The sequence below is a fragment of the Dromiciops gliroides genome, chromosome 1 (genome assembly GCF_019393635.1).
Source record: "Dromiciops gliroides isolate mDroGli1 chromosome 1, mDroGli1.pri, whole genome shotgun sequence".
Lineage (NCBI taxonomy): Eukaryota > Metazoa > Chordata > Mammalia > Microbiotheria > Microbiotheriidae > Dromiciops > Dromiciops gliroides.
In genome coordinates, this window is record NC_057861.1 from 623684948 (window position 1) to 623711238 (window position 26291).

The 26291-nt window shown below is 40.8% G+C and overlaps 1 protein-coding gene and 1 pseudogene across 1 annotated transcript; both read left to right on the forward strand.

Annotated features, from left to right (window-relative positions):
• Positions 1–6315: 6315 nt before the first annotated feature.
• Positions 6316–7006, forward strand: LOC122736464 (annotated as a pseudogene).
• Positions 7007–20275: 13269 nt separating this feature from the next.
• Positions 20276–24086, forward strand: LOC122736794 (zymogen granule membrane protein 16-like). The gene is made up of 3 exons (XM_043979187.1): positions 20276–20384; positions 22473–22590; positions 23104–24086. Exons 1-3 carry the CDS (start codon positions 20327–20329, stop codon positions 23702–23704), a joined length of 777 nt encoding a protein of 258 aa, XP_043835122.1. The 5' UTR covers positions 20276–20326; the 3' UTR covers positions 23705–24086.
• The last annotated feature ends 2205 nt before the right edge of the window (positions 24087–26291 follow it).

Consider the following 26291-nt stretch of genomic DNA (forward strand, 5'->3'; position numbering starts at 1 on the left):
TCTGAGGCTGGATTTGAACTCAGGTCCTCCTGACTCCAGGGCTGGTGCTCTATCCACTGTGCCACCTAGCTGCCCCTAAATCACTATTGATTAGAGAAATGCAAATTAAAACAACTCTGAGGTACTACCTCACACATATCCAATGGGCTAATATAACAAAAAAAGAAAATGATAAATGTTGGAGAAGCCGTGGAAAAATTGGAACACTAATGCATTGTTGGTGGAGCTGTGAACCATTCTGGAGAACAATTTGTTACTATGCCCAAAGTGCTATGGGGCTGTGCATACCCTTTGACTCAGTAATAGCACTATTAGGTCTATATCCCAAAGAGATTATAAAAAAGGAAAAAGGACCCACATGTACAAAAATATTTATAGAAGAGCTCTCTTTGTGGTGGTAAAGAATTGGAAGTCAAGGGAATGTCCATCAATTAGGGAATGGCTGAACAAGTTGTGGTATATGAATGTAATGGAATTATTGTGCTGTAAGAAATGATGACCAGGCAGATAACAGAAAAATCTGGAATGGCTGAAGTGAACTGATGCTGAGTGAAGTGTACAGCACCAGGAGAACACTGTACACAGTAACAGCAACATTGTGTGATGATCAACTCATAGACTTAGCTCTTCTCAGCAGATAGTTCCAAAGAACTCATGATAGAAAATGTTATCCAAACCCAGAAAAAAAGAAGTGTGGATTCTGAATTCAGATTGAACTATACTGTTTCTACTTTTGTTTTTTACTTTTTTGAAGTTTTTCCCTTTTGTTCTGATTCTTCTTTCACAACATGACTAATGCAGAAATATGTTTAATGTTATTGTACATATATAAGCCATATAAGATTGCTTTCTGTTTTGAGGAGGGGGGAAGGAAGGGAGGAAGGGAGAAAAATTTGGAACTAAATCTTCTGAAAACAAATGTTGAAAATTATCTCTACATGTAACTGGAAAATAAAATATTTTAATGATTTTTATTTTTTAAAAAGAAAGGCATAAAGCTTTGGGGCAATCTCCCCTCCACCCCAGGAGCAGAGCTAAACTTTAACATAGAGTTAAAAGTCAAGAAATAGGCTGGAAAATGATCAAATAACAACAAAAAAAGAACTTCACCATAGAAAGTTACTATGGTGACAGGGAAGATCAAAACACAAACTCAGACCATGAAAAGAAAGTCAAAACAGCTACATCCAAAGCCTTTCACTATGTGATCACAACAAAATGTGGCAAATCTTCAAAGAGAGGGGACTAACAGCTCATCTTAATTGTCTCCCAAGGAACCTGTATGCAGGTCAAGAAACAACAGTTTGAATCCAACATGGAACAACTTTAAGTTTAAGATTGGGAAGGTAGTACAGCAAGACCATATATTGTCATCTTATTTAATTAACTTATATGCAGAGTACATCATGTAAAATGCCAGGCTGGATGAATCAAAAGCTGAAATTAAGGTTGCTGGGATAAATATAAATAATTTCAGTTATGCAGACAATACCACTCTGGTGGCACAAAGCAAAGGAGAATTAAGAAGTCTCTTAATGAAGGTGTAAAAGGAAAGTTTAAAAGCTGGTTTGAAGCTTAACATTAAAAAATAACTAAGCTTATGGCAACTGGCCCTATTACTTCCTGGCAAATAGAGGGAGAAAAAATGGAAGCAGTGTCACATTTTATCTTCTTTGGCTCAAAGATCATTTCAGACTATAAAATTAAAAGACACTTGTGCCTTTGAAGGAAAGCTATGTCAAATCTGGACAGCATACTAAAAAGCAGAGCCATTTACCTTGTCAACAAAGGTCCATATAGTCAAAGCTATGGTTTTTCTAGTAGCACTGTATGTCTGTGAGAGTTGGACTATAAGGAAGGCCAAGTGCCACAATCAATGCTTTCAAGTTGTGGTTCTGGAGAAGAATTCAGAGTCCTTTGGAGAGCAAGGAGATCAAATCAGTCAATACTTAAAGAAATGAACTGTTCATTGGAAAGACAAATACTGAAGTTGAAATGTAAGCACTTCCGTCACATAATGAAAAGACAGGACTCATTGGAAGACTGATGCTGGGAAAGATTTAAGGCAAAAGCTCAGAAGGGAATGGCAGAGGATGAGAAGAATAGACAGTGTCATGGAAGCAATGAACATGATTTTGGATGGAATTTGGGATATAGTAAGGGACAGAAAGGTCTGGAGTGCTATGGTCCATAGGGTCATGAAGAACTGGACATGACTGAATGACTGAAAAACAACAATCCAAACAACTAATTAAGAAAGAAGCATCTAGATGACTAATTAAGGAAAGACCTCCAGTCAACTAAAGGACTGGCATCTAGCCAACTACTTAGGCAATGGGCATCTAAACAGCAACTTATAGAAAGGCATCTAAACAACACTTATGGGACAGGCATCCAAACAACTAATTAAGGGACAAGCATCCAGCCAACTAATTAAAGGACTGGCATCTAGTCAATTACTTAGTCAACAGGCACCTAACCAACAACCTATGGGACAAGCATCCAAACAACTAATTAAGGGACAGGTCAACTACACTTAATCAACAAGCATCTAAATAGCTACTTATATATAGGCACCTAGTCAACTACTTAGTCAACAGGCAACTAAACAACTACTTATGGTATAGGAATCTAGTCAACTACTTAGTCAATAGACATCTAAACAACAACTTAAGGGACAGGTATCCAAACAACTATTTATATGACAGGCGTCCAGTCAACTAATTAAGGCGCAATCATCCAGTCAACTGTTGTTGTTGTTTGTCCTTCATTCTTTTTTTTTTTTGCGGGGCAATGGGGGTTAAGTGACTTGCCCAGGGTCACACAGCTAGTAAGTGTTAAGTGTCTGAGGCTGGATTTGAACTCAGGTACTCCTGAATCCAGGGCCAGCGCTTTAACCACTGTGCCATCTAGCTTCCCCTTGTCCTTCATTCTTGAAGACAACCATGACATTGGGGTGATGTCCTGACTTGCAGTGAATTGGATTTAAGGGAGGGAGGGTTGTGCAAAGTCACCAACCTCACTCTCTCCTCCAGAGCCATCTGGGTCCAGTGGCCAGATATAGATCAGGATGATTGGAGATGGCCAGGGATATTTAAGGCAATTGGGATTAAGTGACTCTCCCTGGGCCATACAGCTAGTAAGTATCAGAGGTGAGATTTGAACTCAGGTTCTCCCAACTTCAGGGGCAGTGTTCTATCCACTGTGCCAACTTGCTTCTCCCCAGTCAATTAATTAATCAACAAGTATCCAAAGAGCTACTTATAGTACAGGCATCCAGTCAACAACTTAATGAACAGGCATCTAAACAACTACTTATGGTACAGGAATCTAGTGAACTATTTAGTCAACAGGTATCTAAACAACAACTTATGGGACAGGTATCCAAACAACTATTTATGGGACAAGCATCTAGTCAACTACTTAGTCAGCAATCATCTAAAGAACTACTTATGGTACAGGAACCTAGTCAACTATTTATTCAACAGGCATCTCAACAACAACTTATGGGATAAGTATCCAAACAACTACTTAGTCAACAGGCGTCTAAACAACTAATCATGGGACTGACACCAAGTGAACTACTTAGTTAGGCATCCAGTCAGCTAAGTAAGGGATAGCCACCTGGCCAAATAATTAGTCAACAAGCATCTAAGTAACAAGTTATGAGGATCTGGAAAGATGACAGAATAAGACAGGAAATTATCTGACTCTCCCAAATTATCTCACAAATAATTAAAAATAATACCTCAAAGTGAATTTTAGAATGGCAGAAATAATTAAAAGTTGGAGTAAAGCAGTTGTCCAGCCTAAACCGACTTAGGAGGATTTTAGGAAAAACCTGACCTCCTGAGGTGGTGGTCTGGCCTGCTATGTTTGTAGTGGACTCAGTAGGGCCTGTTTTGTGGTTTTCTCCAGATTCATCCAGCAGCATAAAATTTGTAGGAACAAAGGCAACATATGGTGGGAGTAATTCAAAGCTTAGGTTTGACAGGAAAAGATGGGTGATATGGTAAAGCAGCAAGGGACTTAAGAAGATAGTGTAGAGTTGAACTGGTCTATCAAAGGGTCCAGATGGAGAAGAATGGAGAGTATAGCCAGTGTATGGATGACGGTTTGGACAGAAATTGAGGGGTGAAGGAATTGGAAGTCATGGTGAGGATGAAAAATAGGATTATAAATTTTTTTTATTTGTTTATTTTTTGCTGGGCAATGGGGGTTAAGTGACTTGCCCAGGGTCACACAGCTAGTAAGTCAAGTGTCTGAGGCCGGATTTGAACTCAGATACTCCTGAATCCAAGGCCGGTGCTTTATCCACTGCGCCACCTAGCCGCCCCAATAGGATTATAATTTGCAAGGCAGAGGGAGAGGTGATAAGAGGCGGCAGGGTAATAAGAGATTATGATCAGATAAAGGAATTTCAGAGTTTGTGTACATGGCTAATGACAAGATAAAGCACATGGACATAAATGTTTATAATTCACCTGGGGTGGAGGAGCAAGTCATTGGAAGTGAGCAAGTTGAGGAGCTAAGAGGTTATGGTGTTTGAGGAAATAGAAATATATAGGGTGAAGTCCCTCAGTAGGAGAGCAGGAATTGGGGACAAGAGATGCCTGTGAGTCAGGCACTGAACTTTTGGAAAGAAAGTGTCCTCAGTATTATAGTTGCTGCTGGAAGACAATAGCTACTAGAGTCTTAAGGGCTAGAATAGTGTTTATTGGTTCTTGCCAAGGAATAGAACTTTTTTTTATATGACTATAGATACCTTTGATTTCTTTGTCTAAAAACTGCTTGTTCATGTCCTTTGACCATTTATCAATTGTAGAATGACTTGTATTTTTATAAATTTGACTCAGTTTTCTATATATTTGAGAAATGAGAAGGCCTCCATCTTTGGGCACTGCTATAACACTATTTAATCTCAGTAGCTTTCTTAGTATAATAAATATATACTATCCATGGTGATCTCATCCAGTCCCATGGGATCAATTATTATCTTTACAAAGATTATAAAATATAGACATTATAGGTATATATACACATATGTATACATGGATGTAGATCTATATGTGTATACACACATATATACATATATATGTATATGTGTATATGTATGTGTGTATACTGTAAAAAAAATATTAATAATGGGGTTTGGGGGGGACCCAGGGTCCCCTCACTTGGGGCCTGGCTGGTTTCCCAGGGCCAGCCTGGAGTCAGTAGAATTGCAAAAGAAATGTAGATTGACCTTCCTGACTACCAAAAGAAAGTTAACTTCCCTTGTCAACACCCCAGATCTTGTCAGTCAATGGACTTGAATGTTACTGGCCAATTAGTTTGGATCAATGTGCAATGACCCACCTCTACCTGAGAGAAGATAAAAATCCTTGGAGAGAGGGGGGTTGCTGTCTTCTCATCTCTTCTTTCGATTTCATTCTTGTGGCCTGGGACTCTGGAGGAGGCAGCCAGGTGTCCCCTTTCTTCTCTCTCTCTATCTAGGTAATGTAGGATTTCTGAATTTTGGGGAGCCTGTGCCCATTCTCTGTGGTGCTGGGGATTTTCAGCTTGCCTTAAATGGGGTCAACTCTTTACTAACATTTAATATAATTTGATAATAAATGCTTAATGCCCAAAACTGGTGCAATAACCTCTAATTTATAAGTAGCATTATCTTGGAAATCCCAGCTAAGTTCCCCAATAACTTAGAACAGGGATAGGCATCTTCCTGATATTTCAAATGACATAATACACACACACACACACACACACACACACACACACACACACCTTTCAAGATAGTGATAGATAAGATATGTGAGAAAAATAATGATCAATAATGGATTTCTTGGGGGGACCCAGAAATCAGTTTTAGTCCTTTCTCCCCCCCCCCAATTCCAGAAAGTCCAGTTCTTGAGGAACTTCAGTAGATTTTACCTGGGACAAATCCAAGGGAACAAAAGAAATGGAGATAGATTCTTTTGTCTAGCTCAGTGAAGGATTAATAGGGATCAACTGGGGAATGGCTTAACAAGTTGTGGTATATGATTGTGATGGAATACTATTGTGCTATAAGAAATGATGAGCAGGTTGGTTCTAGAAAAACATGGAATTTTTCAGGGTGAGGAGAGGACAGGTAGGAGGGTAGGGGTGGAGGTGGGCGGGAGGGCGGGAAAGCCCCCAAGGAGCTCAAGATGATAGAGGCACTCACTGGTAACAACTGAAGCTCAGAAACTGCTGCACCAGCTGAATGTTCTATTGGAACAGGAGTCCAGATGTCAGCCAAAGGTCTGTGGCTTGAGACTAATTGAATCTGCTCATAATAATGGCCTTTGGATGACTGCAAGACTGAGGGACTTTGAAGTGAAAAAGACCTTAGCCCAACTCAGTTCTTTGGTTTTGACACAGAAACTTTCTCTGTAGCTGTGAATTTACTGGACAGATTTCTATCCAAAATGAAGGTACAGCCCAAACATCTTGGATGTATGGGATTAAGTTGCTTCTATCTGGCTGTGAAATCGATAGAAGAGAGAAATATCCCATTAGCTACTGATTTGATCCGAATAAATCAATATAAATTCACAGTTTCTGTCCTGATGAGAATGGAAAAGATTGTATTGGAGAAGGTGTGTTGGAAAGTCAAAGGTACACCATTTGAAAGGAGAAAAAACTGAAAAATTGGAAGCTCAGTTTAAGGCATGCCATTGTAGAATTATGTTTTTTAAAGCAATTGGCATTGTCTATAATTGCATTGGAGATTCAAGCACAGAAATTTATAGAATTGACAGAAGGAGTAGAAGGTCTTCAGAAACATTCCAAGATAAATTACAGAGATCTGACCTTCTGGCAGGAACTTGTAGCAAAGTGCCTAAATGAATACTCTTCAAACAAATGTTCTAAACCAAATGTTCAGAAGTTGAAGTGGATTGTGTCTGGGCATACTGTACTCCAGTTGAAGAAGAGTTATTACAAAATCGCTTATCTTCCAACAATACCTGAAACTGGGTCTTAATAGGATTCTTATGGTGAAGAAGTTAAACTATTTTCAAGACTTATCTTACATCAGAACCATGGACTCCAATATTAGAATGGATTTAAGCTGTGAAACCTGAAACACAACAACTAGGTTAGCATTGATGTTTTCAGATGTGAGGGGAAAACAGGCTATATAGTTGGAAATTGATTACATGTGCTGCAGTTGGAAGTGTGTTCCGGACTAAATTATGATCCTCTTTCAAACATGTTTAAGAAACTAAAACTCAAATGTGAAACCCTAATGTAGAATAAGAATGGGAGATTATACTGTGAATTGACAGTTACTGATTATAGGTAGTATTGATGGCAAGGTGTGATTGACTTTAATGGATGTTATTTGAATTGTGATGCAAGTTCTTATCTGATCAACTTCTGAAAATGGTATGATGCACTTTAGTATAGTTAGGGTTACTAGTCTTTGAGGTAGTATAAACAACCTTGTTAAAGTCTTATGCAACTAAGTAATTTTTGTTTGGCATATTTTTCATTTAAATTTGATTATAGAATTCTATTAAAGTCATAGACAAACATGTTAAATTTAAGTGATCTTCAACATTATCCTACGAAAAAAGTGATATCTAGCCCCTGTGATGGAATAATGGGATTTAGCAGATACTCAAAGACCCACCTGGAGATTAATCTATACTGATTGAATCAAGTGAGAGTGATTGTTGATTAAGCCTACTTCAAGTTAACTGGATTGTAATCACACCTGGCTAGTCCTTAAGAAGGTATTGTTCTCAGAAACTAGACTGTGAACTCAACTTGAGAACAACTTCAAAACCAATGGATTTGGAGGACAGCAACCAATCACCCTGAAGCAGTGTGTAAGGACCGCCTCTGTTCCAGACCTATAAAAAGCTTCCACAATCAGCTTGCTGCGGAGTTCCTGATTAAAGCAGGCTCATGGAGGAGGACTTGAGGAAGAACCCAACCAGGCTGGAACTCTAGGCTAGGTAGGACTTCTTTTTCTTAACTTTCTGAACTCCTTGTAAATATCTGTATGCTTTAATAAATGTTTAATGCCCAAAGACTGGTACTGAAGCTTTTTAATTTAAGGTGACCACAACTTAGATTTTAAACATCACACCCCTTAGGAAAAATTAATTTCTATTGTATTATTTAGCTATACTATCTAAAATCTAATGAGTGGTCACCAATAAATTATAAGCTTTAGCAAGAGTATTTAAATATTTATTAGAGAGCATTAGGATCAGAGGGAAAAGTAAAAATCTAACTATTTCTAAGAGACCCCATCATCTGACCAGCCATGGCAAGGTCAGGAACAAAAAGACCCCAACACCTCCTGTGAAGCTGGGAACATTCTCCACCCCCCCACAGCTCCAAGCTAATTGGCTGGCAGCTTTGATAGACAGCATCCATGAGCAAACCACTTCCTGATGCCAAGAACCTGACCACATGGCTTGCCCTCAGATGCCTTCTCTTCATTTTGGAGCTTTCCTATAGTCACTCTCCAGCAGGTGGTGTCATTCCAATCATTACACAACTCAGTGTGCTAATATGAAACCTCAGCTTTGCCCTTCTACAGCAATATATGCTAATGCTAATAACAGTGTTGTATTTAAAAGCAGTGCATATGGGATATGATGTCATAATGCTCCTGTAACAATTCTACTTGGACCAAAGTGAGTTGTCTATCCAGATTCAAGTAAGCAGCAATTTAATTGACTAATCATGTGGTAGTTGGAGCACTTAAGGCTATATGTAGGTTAATGAATCTAAATTGACATATTGTGTTGGGAAAGCATATAGTTACTCAGTGCAATATATTGCTTAACTTCCATAATAGCTATAACTAGTTCAAATTTCCCTTTGACATCATGTTGTGAGGGAAAAACAAAAAAACACAAAAAAATTTACCTTTAAAGATAAACCAAAGAACCAAAATATGTCTCATATGTCTTATGCTTCATTTTGTAAAGTGTTTTGCAGATGTACTCTTCAGTTACTTCTAAATACCTGATTCATTGAAGAATTTCCTTTCTAATTCATCAGTGTAAACTTAAGTTGGCTGAACTAACCTAACAAAGTACCATTATATTCTGGTACTAAGAAAGTGACCTTTCAATAAAGCTATTGAAATGAAAAAAATAGAGCAATAGCAATTAAGAAAAACAGTTTTAGTTTAATAATAAACCCCCAGATAGATAGATAGATAGATAGATAGATAGATAGATAGATAGATAGATAGATAGATAGATAGATAGAATCTAAAAGGATGTTGACAGCCTTGAGCATTGGGATGAATCTGGTAAAATGAAATTACAGGAATAAATATAAAGCCTTGCATATCTAAATAAAAACTAATTTCACAAGTATAAGATGGGGAAAGTATAGTTACTTAGCAGCAGGGTTTTTTTCAAAGATCAAGATCTTTTAATGGACTGCAAGTTCAATATAAGTCAGCACAGTGATGTGGCAGCCAAAAAAGCTAACGGGATCATGGGCTCCATCAAGAAAGACATAACTTGGGGCAGCTAGGTGGTGCAGTGGATAGTGCATCGACCCTGGATTCAGGATGACCTGAGTTCAAATCTGGCCTCAGACACTTAACACTTACTAGCTGTGTGACCCTGGGCAAGTCACTTAACCCCAATTGCCCCACCAAAAAAAAAAAAAAGAAAAGAAAAGAAAGACATAGCTTCCAGCAATAGGGAGATGCCATGCTAAGCTACACTGTTCCCTTGTCAGGGGTCATCTGTTATCTTCAGTTCCAGGCACTACAGTTTAAGAAAGATATCGATTAGCTATAGTGTTTACAACCAAGATGGTGAAGGACCCATGACACAGTAGTGTGTGCTCAAACCCACATCCAAGTCAGGAACTTCTGAAACGTGGATCTGAAAGGTATGACCAGACTTTACCTTTACTCAGATCTCAGAATATTATGCCCATATTTGACATTACATCCTAAAAGGACACACATTCTTAGTATCAAAGACCATACTATAAAAAAATTAGAAAAGAAGCAGATGTATGAGTAGAAAATATATTCTGAATCAAATAGGGGACAGAGGCAAGTGCCAAAGATAACTTAGATAATATTAAATATATGACATTGAAAAGCTTCTGCACAAATAAAATCAATTCACTGAGAACAAAAAAGGAAGCAGTTAAATGGGAAAAATCTTTGTATCTCTGATACAGTATTGGTATCCCAAGCATATAAACAGTGAACAGATCAGTCCCTGGAATCAACTAACTAATAAACATTTACTAAGTGTATACTATGTGATGGGCATTGTGTTAAGTGCTAGGAATACAAAAAGAGACAAAAGACAGTTCTAGCCTGCAATGAGCTTACAATCTAATGGTGGGATACAACAAGTAAGCAAATACATACAAAACAAGATATATACAGGACAAATAGTAAATAATTAATGGAGAGAAGGCATTCCAATTAAGAATTTTGGGATTAAATTTTGTGTGCCTACTTCTACTATAAGAATGGAAGCTACTTGAGGAAAGAAGGCTGTCTTTCTTTTTTGTATTTGTTTTACCAACACACTGCTTGGAGCATAGGAGACACTTAATAAATATCTGTTGACTTACTAACTGACTTCATGTGTAACTAGATTGTGTGGCCTTGGAGGCTAAGGATTAAGTTTTACCCTTTTAACTACCATGTGGTGCTACTAGATGCTAACTTTATCTTCTTCTTCTTTTTTTTTTTTTTGCAGGACAATGAAGGTTAAATGGCTTGCCCAGGGTCACACAGCCAGTAAGTGTCAAGTGTCTGAGGTGGGATTTCAACTCAGGTCCTCCTGACTCCAGGGCTAGTACTTTATCCACTGCGCCACCTAGCTGCCCTAACTTTCTTATTTCCCAGGAAGGATAAGTGGCAAATAAGTCTCACACCAGGCCTCACTATTATATCCCTCTGAACAGAAGTATTGGGGAAGTGCCACACTTTGTACAGTTTTCAGAGGGCAGGCCACCTTCTAACCCCCAGCTTCACTTTTCCCTCAGTGGCCACAATGTTTCATCATTCCAAGGGCTCTGCCCAATGTAGATTTGCCCAATGATGATAACTCTGAGCCCCCACCTACTGGTCTGGCCCCACTTCATTCCTGACCTTGCTATAGATTACTGAGCTCTGGGCAGATGACCCCAAAATGGAGTTGACTCCCCATAGGAAAAGGCAGTTTTGTTTGGATGCCATGTGCAGTGTTTACTTTTGCCATGTGAAGAGCAAAAAGTGATATTTAAAATAATAATAAAGCATACCTTGGGTGGTATGCCCAGAGTGTCTCCTGGCACCTGGCAGTTCCCATACAGTACATAGGCCACTACAAAGCAAGGAGTCCTGGAGAGGCCAAACATAGTTAATAGTTAATATTCCTTCCTTGAGCAAAGGAGTGTAGCTAGTACAACAAAGGTCCCCTCTGATGCTTGACTCCTGCTATTCTATGAGACATGATGAAGGACTCACTCTGGATTCCAGTCCTTAGATCCTCTTCCTCCCCCTGGAACAGGCCATCTATTCTGGGCTGGTGCTGACTGAGACCAGTCACCTTTAGGTTGAAGATATTGGAACCAAATGAGGCACTCATAAATCATCTAGCAATTATCAAAAAATAATTTGCTTAGCCATAGGAGGGGAAGAAAATTAAACAAGGATAAACATCAAGGACACTTTCAGTTGTAAGCTGAGTGAAGTTAACCTGCCTCTGAGATGCCAGTGGTGGTCCAGCAGCCAATCATCAAAGAGAAAACCTGGAGCTCCTCAAGGCTAGTGTGTAGTCAGGTCACCAGAAAGTGACACCAACAGCTTGAGCCTTTGGTCTCATGAGCTAATTGTGTCCCAAGAAGTCTTTCAATACCTTTAAAGGAATAATCAGCCTAACTTGCATAGGGTAGGGTGTTACTCCAACTTCAGGAGGGACTAAAGTCACTAATAGTCAGTGCTTTTCTGGTCAAAATCCCATGGACTAGTAAGGGTTGCTAAACTGCTTCTCACTCTAGCTAGCTCATCTCTTGTGCAGAAAAGGGAGTAGACTCAGTGTCAGGTCTTAGCCAGCAGAAGCCATTTCTCCTTGACACCTCTCTTACCTGTGAGCCCCTTAGTGACAAGTATATCAAACCCCTCCCCCCTTAGTCTCCTGGCTTCCCTCAGCTTTTCAACTTTATGGGCATGATCAGCCTGAGATATGAGCCATTATTTCATACAAAGTGTTTTAAAAGCAATGCCTTTATTGATGCCTTTTGTTTTCATTTCTGGAAATTATCTCACCTTTCATCCTACCCTGAAACCAACCACTAGCATGGAAATCTACCCTGAAACAAAGCAAAACAGTTGAGAATTTTGACAAATGTAAAGATCTAAGCTTTTGGAATAAGAACTCACTATTTGGTAAAAATTGCTAGGAATACTTGAAAGCAGTCTGGCAGGAACCAAGTATAGACCGATATCTTAAAATTGATCAAGATATGTTCAAAATGGATACATGACCTAGACATAAAGGGAGATATCTTAATTAGAAGGGAATGTAGCATATTATCTATAAGATTTATGGATAGGAGAAAAATTTACGAATAAAGAGATAGTATTGTGGGATGTAAAAAGGATAATTTAAACTATATTAAATTAAAACCCAATGTTGCCAAGATTATAAAAAACCCAGAAAATCAGTGAAACATAGGTAGTTATTCATATATGTAAAGAATTAATTGTGATTGAGAAGCCCCAGCATGTGCCCTGGCCGGGGCTCAGGCCTGCACAGTGCTCCACCCACCTCACACTGATGCCTACATGGGCCTGGCCAAATTACAATGATGGGAAACTGGGTGAGGGCAGTCAGGTGACCTTCAGCGTGCAGAAGTTGGGAGGCTGGCCATTCTACAGTCATCTGTTAATTCTGTCAATCAGGGCTGCCAGCCAATTAGCTTTGGGCTGTAAGGGGCTAAAATTCTAGCTATACTATCTAAAATCTAAGGAGTGGTCGCCAATAAATTATAAGCTTTAGCAAGAGTATTTAAGTGTTTAAGTATTTATTAAAAAGCATTAGGATCAGAGAGAAAGGTAAAAATCTAACTATTTCTAAGCAGGACTATCCCAGAGTGCAAGGTGCCTCATGCCTGGAGGACAGTGAGGAAATTAATTTGGAGATGTGGGGGTGACATTGTTTGTGGAGGAAGGAGCCACAAGTAAGTCACTGGATATGCATCCCTGGGGTCTGACCTTTAGGGAGTGGTGCTGCTTCGAGAAGAGCATTCAGGCCTACTCTCTGTCTTCAAGCTAAAGAATGAGAATGGCCAGACCTTCAACTCCAGGTTTCTTCCCTGAAGGTCAGTGGTCTCTGAAGGCCCAAAGAGAGCCAAGGGGCTCCTACAGAATAGGCTTGGGGGCCAGTGCCAGAACCGAAGGGGTCAGGCCAACTTGTGCACCCCTGTTTGTCTAGGCTGCAAGGCAAAGGACAACAAACATTATTCATCCGGGATGGCTGGGGAAGGAAGGGTCTGGATAATCCCTTCCTGATGGCTACCATTGTCCAGGGCTTTGGGCTGGGGGAACTCAGTGATGACCTTAGATAAGAGGTAGGGTCTGGTAGGTGGCAACCAAACCCTCAGGCAGCACCTGAGTCAACACATAAGATACCCAAATGAAAATGGCATGGTCCCAGGGAGGGTTCCCAAGAGACCAAGAGTGTCAAAGAAAGTAAGTAATGGAAGAGCTTATAGACTGAGGTCAGTGTCTGAGGCCATAGCCCAAATTAATGGTGCCTCTGGGCTCAGATCTCAGGAGATGGGAAGCAGAGAGGTGGATTCAGCAAAATCATGGACACTGGCCATCTCTCCTCCACAAAGTTGCCTCTCCTGCTACCCATCTCAGGAATGCCTGGAGTTCAATAAGGCTCTGTCTTCTGGAGGTTAAGACAGATGGGTGGAGAGGCAACATACCTTCCCCAAGGGTACAGGGTCTACTGCACTCATGCCCCATGCCCTCCCAGGCACACACCAATTCCTCAGGCTCCTTCCCTCCCTCCAGATGTCATTGCTGTTCCCCACCCTTGCCCTCCTTGGTGGTTCAGCCAATGGAGTCCAGTGTAAGGCTCCCACTGTCTCTGCTGATGCCCCTGCTGTCCTGCTCTGACCCCCAGGGTAAGGCTCGGGCTTGAAGCAGGGAACAGGGCTCTGACACTAGAAGCAGACCCAGATGCAGCTCCCTTCCTCCTGCAAACCCAGACTCTATATCCCTCACAGGGAATTTTTTTGTTACTTCAGGAGAGGGAGGCAGGAGGGTGCTGAGAGTGTACTGCTTAAAAGCCATTTAAAATATTTCTCTTATAAAAGACAAGGCTGAGTTGAAACAGGATCATGTTTCCAAGTCACTGAAGGATCGATCACTGGTAAGAGGGAACAGATTTGTTATATGGGACTCTAGGGAGCAGAACTCAAACCAAGGGGGAAAGATGCAAAAAGGTAGATTTGGGATAAACATAAGGGGGGGAATCTCCTAACAACCACAGCTGTACAACCATGAAATAGGATGCCTTTGCTGGTAGTGAGTGCTTCATCACTGGAGGGTCAAAGCAGGTGTTATCACTTGTCAAAAAGTTCTGGAGGCAGTGGATAAAACTGGCCCTGGATTCAGAAGGACCTGAGTTCAAATCCAGCCTCAGACACTTGACACTTACTAGCTGTGTGACCCTGGGCAAGTCACTTAACCCTCATTGCCCTGCAAGAGGAGAAGAAGAAGGAGGAGGAGGAGGAGGAGGAGGAGGAGGAGGAGGAGGAGGAGGAGGAGAAGTTACGGAGGTGATTCCTTCTTGGGAGAGGGCTGGATTCCATGGGATCCTTCTCAGCTCTGAGATTTTGTGATTCTTTGATCCTAAGATAATGTGAGCAAATCTCTCTCTACTTTGCTCCCATTGGGTCACAAAGAGGGCTTAGACCGGTTATGGAATTAGGGAGCATAGGACACCTGACAAAGCCCATGGGTTCAGGAAGGTTGGGCTCCCATACCAACCTATGGCCCAGAGGGGTGTGGAGAAGGAAAGACTGGCCTAGGAGACAGTGGCTATCTGAGCTTTGAGGCTTCTCCTGGATCCACAGCTCTTATGGCCAGGTGCCTCCTACAATGGTCACTTGGCTTCTCAGAAAGGTAGAGGGCACACAGCCTTGGACCTCTAAGCTTGGTTGCAAAGGTCAGACTCTTGGAGCTGATGGAGCTTCCCACCATTTGCAGAGAACACGGGAATCTTCTGGGAAACTCCCCTGGGCCCAAATGCATGGGATGAACAACTCCCTACCTTAAGTCATATCTCATCTGGTCCTGCCCCTGTTCTCTATGGAAGAAAATTTGAGCTGAACATATGGGGTGGGGCGGGTTGTGGGGGGAGACTTGGTTACAATCAGAGATATCCAACAGTTCAACTGATGTTGGTAGTGAATTCTCCATCACTAGCCATTTAAGAAGAAGCTAGATCATTTATCATAATGTTACAAAGGTGATTCCTGCATTGGGTGGGAGAACAAGACCAATGAGCAGAGCCAAAGGGCTCAGAATTGTGACTCTGGGTATGATGAGATGACTTGAGGCTGAGGGGAGTGGGCCCTGAAATAGTTCCACCCATTCTACTGGAACAATCCCACCACTGGTGAAGAACTGAGAGGTCAGACGGCAGGAAGAGCTTCCTGCCTAGTAAGCTGAAATGGGGAAACAGAGAGAGAGAGAGACAGAGAGAGAGAGAGAGAGAGAGAGACAGACAGACAGACAGACAGACAGAGACAGAGAGACAGAGAGACACAGAGAGAGACACAGAGACAGAGACAGAGACAGAGATAGAGACAGAGAACTTGATTACCCCCTTGTCTGCAAGAGAATGCTCCCTAGTTCTATAGGGTAAGCTGTCTCTTCAAAGTTACGAAAACACAGCTCACCAATGGCCCCACTGTATCAGTCATCCAAGTCCCTTTTACATCAGGCCAGGTTTTTAAGGCCCTCAGTTTTGGAATCTAATGGTCCCAGACTTCTCTCTAAAAGCAACCAGTCCTGTACTTTAGGTCTTGCCAAACTGAGTCAGCTTCTCTGGGCCACAGCCCCTTCTCTGAGTTCTACTGCAGTGGACCTTGCCCTCTGCCACCAAGGCTTTCCTTTCATTGTTCTCCAACCTTCCACCAGCTTCCTAATCACCCTTTTCCATTTCTTCTGTTTCTTCCATCAAGGTTACCATAGCTGCATATGTGGTTCTGGCATCTGCTCTCTCTTTCTCCTCTCCCTCCACACAATCTAAACCAGCCAGGTTTATTTTCCAGTATTTACAAACCAAAAGAGAGACAAGTACAAATACATTAGGAAGAAACAGTGTAGCTCAGCTCTCCCTTGCAACTACTTGCAAACTGGGCATCAAGATGACACAGTAGGTAAGAGTGTTTGACTTTGAGTCAGGAAGAACTAAGTTCAAATCTTCCCTTTTTCACTTCCTAACTTGTATGGCTCCAGGTAAATTTTTTAATCTCTCCATGACTCAGTTTTACCATATGTGAAAATGGGCATTATAATAACAGCATCTACCTCCCAGAGTTGTTGTGAAGATAAAAAGACAATTTGTCAAAGGCCTTGAAAAGCCTTATAGCATGATTTACATACATTCATACATGTATATAAATAGCATGGAAATACTAGATAGACAGAAATATCTTTTGATACTGGACTGATAGTCCAGCCAATATGTGGAGCATTCCTACTCATGGACCAAATGATGACCTTCTGCTAGGCACAAGAGGTCCTAGAGGCAGCTCAGAGCAGTTTGATGTTGAATTATAGATTCAATGTGAATTGAGAATAATCCGTGTTTAGGAATGCTGATCCAGGTCCAAGGAGACTCGGTCATGGACCTGAGATTGTATACTGCAGAAGGATCAGGAGCAGAAGCCAGCAGCAGGTGCTTGGCTCTGACAAAGAGTAGGGTCTCAGATACAGGATCAAGAGTAGACTGGAGCCTACAGCAGGATAACCAGAGGAACCAGGGAGCTCAGACCAAAGCAGACGCTGCAGGGTTTTTTTTCTCTGGACTAGCTAGCCAATGGTGATTGGGTCCAATAAGGGGTAGATCCACAGCTGTGGTGCTCAGACCCAGTCCCACATCAGGAACTTGGAAAACTTAGACCAAGAAAACATCTATCAGACTTTGACCTGGTTCAGATTGCTCTGAGTTTCCTGAAACGTTCCAGTTCTTCAACTTGAGCCTTTTCTGGGATCTTCAAAGAATACAGCACTAAGTACCCAGAAAATGAATAGCAAGACCCAAAGGGATACAAAACAAAGCAAAGCATCGCCTAGACATTCTCCCCAGGAGTGTTTAGAGTTTCACCTTAATGCAAAGTCAAATGTCAGGAACAATGAAAGAATGAACAAAAAAAGAATGCCAGAGTGTTGACAAGGGCACAGAAGCCATAAACCCAAAAGAAAAGAATGACTCCAAAACACCTCTAAGAAAAACCTCAAATAAAGCATAGCTTGTGTGTAAATTCAACTAAGATTCCTGGGTGATTCCTAGAAGAAATGAAGTAAGAGTTTTAAAATAATGTCATAAATATATTTACAAAGGAAAGAGCACATAAAGACTAATAAAGGCATGTGATGCTTCATTTACATAAATATATAATCAGTTAACAAAGTAGCTATTGCCAAACACTTGCTCAAAGTGAAGAATGGATAGAAAGAACTGTTGCATAAAATTTTCTTCATTACCTTGAATATTAAAACAATTTCACCTGACTCTTGGGTTACTGGGGGAATTGAAGGGTGAGTTGGATGAAGGTAGACACCAAAGGTGGATGAGCAGCCCTGAAAATGGCTTGGCAAGCCCTCATTCTATAAATGGTAGTCTTCCCAGATCACCCCTTTGATTGTTTATAGATACTTACAAGGAGTGAGATGCTTCTTTTTTTTTAATTCAGGGACTTCCACCTCTTTGCTCTTCTCCTCCCAACTTAGAAATTCCCTAATCTTTCATTCAATTAGAAATCAGACTATCTAATGTTATATTGTTTCATTTTATAATTTTTTAAAGTATAAAAATCTGCCTTCCCTTTATTGGGGTCTAACCTTAAGTTGGGGAAGGGGCCTGTTCCCAAGTTTTTGGGCAATTGGCATAATTAATAAATCCATATGCTTGGAAGATTGAACTTTTGTTTCTTCAGTCATTTCATCTTTCACCTGCCACATTATCTAAGGAATGTTTAAGGCTCTAAGTAAATCTTCACATTCCATGAGATAGGGCTTGGTTAGGCGAGGTTAATATTAAGATAGAGTAAGACTACAAAGACATTCAGAAAAGATCTTCTTTACCACAAGTCTTACAGATGTCAACCAGTGACAATGAATGGACATTCTCCAAACCTATGCAAGGCATTTCAATTCTCTGTCATGATGTCTCTCTGGAAGCAGGTCCTTCAGCCTCTTTCACCTAGGGGACTGTCCCAGCAGAGCCTACTGAGGTTTCCTCACCAGCTAAGGTTATGATAGTATTAATGATGCCTTCTCTTATTACTTCTAGATAGGATATCCTCTCCACCTCCATTCTCAGCGTTGAGCCCCACCTTGTAAAGAAGGAAAACAGTTAAGCAAAAACAATGGATAGTGGGGCAGCTAGATGGCGCAGTGGATAAAGCACCGGCCTTGGATTCAGGAGGACCTGAGTTCAAATCCAGACTCAGACACTTAACATTTACTAGTTGTGTGACCCTGGGCAAGTCACTTAACCCTCATTGCCCCGCAAAAACCAAAACCAGAACCAACCAATCAACCAACCAACCAAACAAACAAACAAACAAAATCAATGGATAGTCACTAAGTTTCAAATCTCTGACCCAAGTTTTGAAAGAAGAGAATTTTTGGGTTCCAAGTCCAATATTCTTTCACTATACCATGCTTCCTCTGCTAGAAGTCCTCTTAAATTCCATCCTCTAACTCAGAACTTTTCTATTGTGCTACCTACCCTCTCCTGACTCCCTCAAGTTTCAGGGGGAGAGGTATCTCTTCTTCTGAACCAGACTAGCCCCTCAACATACTCCCTATATTCTAATCCCTCCCTCTTTCTTCTAGAACTTTTTTCTATCTATCATCCAGGTTTTATGGATGCTTTTTTTTTTCATTTTTGAAAATAATCTCACCCCATGCCACCTTGCCAGCAACCCATGGCATTTAACTCTACCTTTTTGTTTGTTTGTTTTGTGGGGCAATGAGGGTTAAGTGACTTGCCCAGGGTCACACAGCCAGTGTCAAGTGTCTGAGGCTGGATTTGAACTCAGGTCCTCCTGAATCCAAGGCTAGTGCTTTATCCACTGCACCACCTAGCTGCCCCTTCTACGTTTTAATAAAAGTAAAATTAAGCAAAAACAACTGATACCGTGATCAAGTCTTAGAGTGTATTTCACTATCTTTCCTTGTGAACTTCTACCTCCTTACCAAGAGAATGGATTACCTGAATGGTTTATCTCTCCCACCCTAAATTGTAATGCTTCATGAATGCATGTAAGGCCCTTAATAAATGCATGTTAAATGGCTGGAACTACCATCCACATGCTACTAATTTACTGGCCTCTTACTGTCCTCAGACTATAGAATGAGGATGGCCAGACCCTGAGCTTCAGACTTCTTCCCTTAAGGCCATCTGCCTAAGGGTCAAAAGGAGCAAGGGGAGAGATGGTCATGCAGATTCAACCTGTGAGCCAGTGCCAGAATAGAAAGGATCAAGCCATCTCGTGTTACCTTGGTGTGTCTAGGCTACAAGTTTAGGAAGACAAACACTATCCACATGGTTTACAAAGTAAGTAAAGTCTAGGTAATCCCTTCCAGATGGCTAATATTGTACTGGGACAAGAGGCAAAGCTGGTGGGTCTGGGACTGAGGCCTCAGGTAACACCTAAGTCAACATTAGAAAGGTATAAAATGCCAAACTCAGGGTGGTATCATCCTACAACCAAGACTGTACCTGGCCAGGTAAGGTAAGTGAGAGATTACAGAGTTGATTTGTCCAATGTCTGAGGCCAGAACCCAACATCTTAGGAGATGAAAAGTAGTGGGTTCAGCAGAATCATGGGCACTGGCTGGCTCTTCCCCCACTATATCACTTAGATGAAAGCTCAAATTTAAAAAATTCCTCTTTTAGGTTGTCCTGGAATTCACGAAGGCTCTGCCATGTTGGGTCTGCGTTAGGGGAGTGGATAAGAAATATGGTTACACCTTTCCCAAGGGTTCAGGATACATTATCCCATCCTACTTCAGCCTCCCCCCACCCCATTTACTTGATTTCCATTTTTCCCTTAGATGCTGCTGCTAATCCTGTCACTCGTCCTCCTTGGAGGTTCAGCCAATGGAGTCCAACGTAAGTCTTCTCCCATCTCTACCTTTGATGTCGTTGTTCTGCTTGGACTCCCAGAATAAGGCTCAGGCCAGAGTCAGGTTACAGAATTCTGGGTCTGGCATAACACCTACCTAAAGATTCATCCTTCAAGATCAGGCTCCCATCCCCTCACAAGACTCCTTTTGAAGGAGATGGGAAGATGATGAGGGTACTAAGAACTATTTCATTGGTTAAATGCACTAGGGATGCTCTACTTGTAATAGATATTTAGTTAGGACAGGATCACTGTTTTCAAGTACCAGATTATAGGGTGAGTTGGCCATTTAAAATCATGAAAAAATAATTCACCAATTGCCAGATATTATCAATTAGCCAGTTACTGTTGAAACCTTCAGTTTGGACCTTCAGAGTCTTCAGTACAGGAGACCCACGGTTCAATAACTCTCTTACTTCTCTGTAAAGGATCCAACCCTAGATTTTAGATCTTGCCAAACTGAGTCAGCTTTCTTTGGCCACAAACTAAGGGATCTCACCATCTCACACTAGGACTTCTTCCTTTCTCTATGGTACAACTTTGTATATGCTCCTTAATTACCTTTTTAGTTTCTTCAACTGATGATTCCATAATTGGATAGCTGATTCTGGCATCTCTTTTCTCTTTGTGTCTCTTTCCCCATACACTCCAAATCAACCAAATATATTTTCCAGTATTTACAAGGGAAAAGAGACAAGTCACAATAACATAGTTGTTGTTGTTTAGTCATATTTGACTCTTTATGAACCCATTGGGGTTTTCTTGGCAAAGGAGCTGGAATGGTATGCTATTTCCTTCTCCAGTTCATTTTTTTTTTTTTACAGATTTGAAATTGAGGAAAACAGGATTAACTGACTTCCTCAGAGTAACATAGCTAGTATGTGTTTGATGCCACATTCGAATTCATAAAGATGAGTCTTCCTGATTCCAAGGCCAGTGCTCTATTCACTCTGCCACTTAGCTAGGGGAAGCAATATAATGTACCAAGTAGTACTATCACAACTGTTCCACAAAGACCTAGAAAACATTTGTCTGAGGCCATAGTGAGAAATCCAAGAAAAAAAATCACAGTGAGTTATTTATTTTTCCAGCCCAGACTGGAATAGAAAGTCAGACAGACAGATAGGGCTATAGACACTGGGGAGATAGTCTACCAAGGAGTATACCATGTGGAATCTCCCAGTCCTTTTGTTTTTTACAAGTAAAGCTTCAGAGAAAAACACATCTTGAGCACAAGTTCCACTAAGATGCCAGGAAGAAATAAAGAAATAATTTTTGATAAGATTTTTAAAAATAATGTTATAAAAATATGTCCAATGATAAGAGAATATAAAAAATGAAGAATAAGAAAGGTTTGGAAAACTTCACCCAGACAATTATGTGATAAGTCAATAAGAGAGCCATCTCTACTTCTTTGTTCAAAGTAAACAAGGGACAGAAAGAGCTGTCACATAAAGATTTCACCATTGCTTTGAATATCAAAACATTTCCACCTGACAGACTGGTCACCCCCAAAGTGCACTACAGACAAGAATTGCCTTTTTGTGTTACTCTGCAAAGTAGGGCAGACTGGTTTGGGGGTGGGGGCTCTGGTTATCTCTGTGTTAGACCCCATTCTTTTCAGATGAAGCAATGATCCATTTTGCAAAAGCCTGTAGATGTGGCTGCTCCTACAAATTCATGGAGAAAAAAGGTTCCAGGCTGTACCAGGGGAAAGTAAGCAGCTCAATTCAGAGGGGGTTGGAAAAGTCACTTCCATATTTGGGTATGAATGGAGTCATTCAGGAAATTGAATGAAGGCATCTCTGGCACAGAGAATGAAGGCATCTCTGGAGAAGAGTTGTTAGAATCTTTGCATTTTGTTAGGGGGAAGTCCTTGTCCCCTGGAGCAGGAGTCTGACTGACTCTCCAGTCAACTTTTGACAGACAGCTCTTCTGATCTCCACACCAGGATCATGACCCTGACAATGGTGCTGACTTGCATTTAGTAGTCATGCATATACCTGGGGATAAGGGTAGTCTGGGTAAGGTTTTACTTCTCACTATAGCACTGCATCATTTTTTTTCTCTTTCAGAAAGCCAATCCCAAAGTTTCGTTGAACAAGAAGAAGGAACCAATTTTATCTTTTCTAAAGAGGGGCAGGAAATCAATGGAGTCCGGGTCCTAGTTGCAACATCAGGTTACCTGAGTAGGTAAGTAAATCTGAAGGAACAACTTATCTCTTCCATGTGATCCCACATGACTTTTGTGATTTCTACACATACATTCACTTGAGCACCTAGAAGAGTCCTCAGTGCCATCTTAAACATGGACAGTCATGTCACTTTGATCCTGTTACCTCTCACTAAAACATACATAGAATTGCACATACAGAGGGGATGGTGATATTGGACTTTGGAAAGGTTAGACAGGGAGACCTATCACATTTAATTCTGCTATTATTCTTCCATGGTCTGTCCTGGGATGGAGAATATTCTGCCAAGGCTATGGGTTGCCATCTATATGGCATAACTAGAAGGATAATGGAGAGGTCTCTGCTACTCAGAAACCTTGGGAGGTAGTGGGAGGTTTTCAAACACAGACTAGATGACCACTTGTTGAGATGTGTTGTAAACGGGAATTGTGAGTTTTGATGATCTTTGTTAAAGGGGAAGGGATGATGGATTAGAACCAATTCTCAGGTCATTTGACATTTTCTCTCCTAGCATCCAAATACGGTATGGAACTACATGGAGTGAAAGATATGGTAGTACATCAGGCTCTCCACAGGAAGTCACCTTGAACCCAGATGAGTTCATTGTCAAAGTGACTGGCAGCAATGGCAATACAAAGTGTCTCCAGCACCTCACCTTTGTGACTGACCAAGGCAGGAAACTTGAGTTTGGCAAAGTTGGTTCAAATCAGTTCACAGCTTTCTCCACAGAGGATGGGAAGGCACTGTCTTCTATCTTTGGACGGTATGATTCAGCATGCCTAACAGGTTTTGCATTTGATTGGGTGCTCAAAGTGAAGACAAAAAAAGAGAATTTGAAATCTCAACAGTCATCCAGCCAACTACTTATTCAGAAATCATCTAGAAAACAACTCATGGGACAGCCATCCGACAAAGCACTTAGGGGAATGTCATCCAGTCAACTACTTAGTCAACAGGTATCTAGACAACAACTCACAAGACAGTCATCCAACCAACTACTTAGGGGAATGTCATCTAGCCAACTACTTAGTCAACAGGCATATAGACAACAACTTACGTCACAGCCATCCAGTGAACAACAATCGTCTAACGTTCCATCCAGAAAAGGGTGATAATTTAAACCATAGCCATTACCATTTCCCCTCATCCCCAACACCCTAGAATGTAATTAATAGCAATGCTAATTCAAATTATTCAAGCCCTGTTCGTAGTCCTGATACCTTAAATGATCTAGTTCTTGGCCATAATGCTTGCCCTTCAAACTACCATGCATCTATTTGCTATCATGATTCCCCAAATTCTCTAGGCCCTGCATGCAACCATGAATTCTAATAGTCTCTAGATAAAAGTTATAACACAGCAAAGAATTCAGTGGAAGTACCATCCCCTGAAAGAAACCAGGCATTAAGGCAGGAATTAAACATGCAGAATAATATATGATTATTTCCAGATGATTAGTTTGGAAATCCTGTTTTCAAGGCATATGATTGGGATGGAGGGACTTAGAATATGTTGTTGCAGAGAAGAAGGAAAACTTTCTGGAACAAAAAATAATCCTATTTTGAATCTCTTAATAAAGCTTCTTCAAGACAGTGGTGTGGTCTCTGGATGACTCTGGTGGATGGAAAACTACCTGGGAAGAATGGGCTTTCTTGGCCCTGGAGTGGGAGAGTCTTAGAATAGTAGGGAAAGGGGAACTATATGTTGTAAAATCAAAAGCTGTTTGTGGCTGAGGGAAGGCATATGGTTGAATGAAAGTGATGAAAGGACTGGCTAAGAATCTTTCTTCAATAGCTAACTCCTTTCAGAAGGAACTATATCTGGGTCCCTGACCAGTACACTTGATGGCAAATTAATCCAAACTTTCCCAGGTATGCACCATAGTTTATCTGCTCAAAGAAGTCCCTAGATGGTGTTTTTGGAGTGTGGAGGGTTGGTTAGCTCATGTTTCTCCAGTTCCCCTATATAATATCAGGGTTCTGAGTGGAAATATTTCCTTCAATAAGAGTGTAAAGCATAGAGGTAGACTAATGAGAAGACCCAAGAGTGGTTTCATTACATTAAAAAAATTTAATCCCTCCTTGAGCCAACTCTGATGAGATTAATGTCTTTCAGCCAATTCTGATGAGTGTAGGCTTCATTCACTACCCCGCTCCTCTCCCATCTCTCCCCCCAACTCCATAGGCCCTTTCCTGTTTCTTTCATGTGGGATTTCACCCCATTCTATCTCTCCCCTTCCTCCTCCCCCAGTGAATTCCTCTCACCCCTCAATTTTACCCTAAAATGTCATCATGGGACAACTAGGTGACACAGTGGACAAAGTACCCACCCTGGACCCTAGAGGACCCAAGCCCAAATCTGGCCCTAGTCACAAGACACTGCTCATTCCTGGGCATGTCACCCAACTCCTACCACCCCACACAAAAAAGATAAACAAAAAATAAATACTTTACAGATATAATCCCTTCATAATAAATTCCCACCTGTGCCCTCTGTCTAAATTTGTTTCTATCATCTACCCTAATACTGAGAAATTTCTTATGAGTTAGATTGTACCATCTTCCCACATAGGAATGTAAGCAGGTTGACCTTTTAACATCCCTCTTAATTTATTTTTCCCATTTGCCTTTTTATGCTTCTCTAGGGTCTTGTATTTGAAAGTCAAATTTTCCATTGAGTTCGGGTCTTTTCATAATGAATACCTGACAATCCTCTTTTTCATTGAAGTCCCATTTCCCCCCTGAAAGATTATACTCAGTTTTTCTGGGTAGGTGATTTTGGGTTGTAATCTCAATTCCTTTACCCTCTAGAATATCATATTCCATGCCCTCTGGTCCTTTAATGTAGAAGCTGCTAGATCTTGTGCTATCCTGACTGTGACTCCACAGGACTTGAATTGTTTCTTTCTGGCTGCTTGCAATATTTTCTCCTTGACCTGGGAGCTCTGGAATTTGACTATAATATTCCTGGGTGGGGCAGCTAGGCTGCACAGTGGATAGAGCACTGGCCCTGGAGTCAGGAGGACCTGAGTTCAACTCTGGCCTCAGACACTTGACACTTACTAGCTGTGTGACCCTGGGCAAGTCACTTAACCCTCATTGCCCCACAAAAACAAACAAACAAACAAATAAAAGAAAAAATATATATAATATTACTGGGAATTTTCCTTTTGGGATCTCTTTCAGGAGGTGATCAGTGAATTCTTTCAATTTCTATTTTACCTTCTGCTTCTAGAATATCAGGGCAATTTCCCCAGACAATTTCCTGGAAGATGATGTCTAATCTCTTTTTTTTTGATCATGGTTTTCAGGTAGTCCAGTGATTTTCAAATTATCTCTCCTATACAGGTCAGCTGTTTTTCCAAGGAGATTTTTCACATTGCCCTCTATTTTTTTTTTATTCATTTGGATTTGTTTTATTGTGTCTTGATTTCTCATAAAGTCAATTGCTTCTATTTGCTCAATCCTAATTTTTAAGCAATGACTTTCTTCAGATAGTTTCTGTACCTCCTTTTCTATTCGGCCAATTTGGCTTTTCAAGCTGTTAACTTTTTTTTAATGACCCTCCTTCATCACTCTCATTTTTCTTTCCATTTTCCCTCTATCTCTCTTACTTTTCCCTCCACTCTTCTTTATCTTCAAAGTTCTTTTTGAGCACTTCTATGGCCTGAGACCAATTCGTATTTTTCTTGGAAGCTTT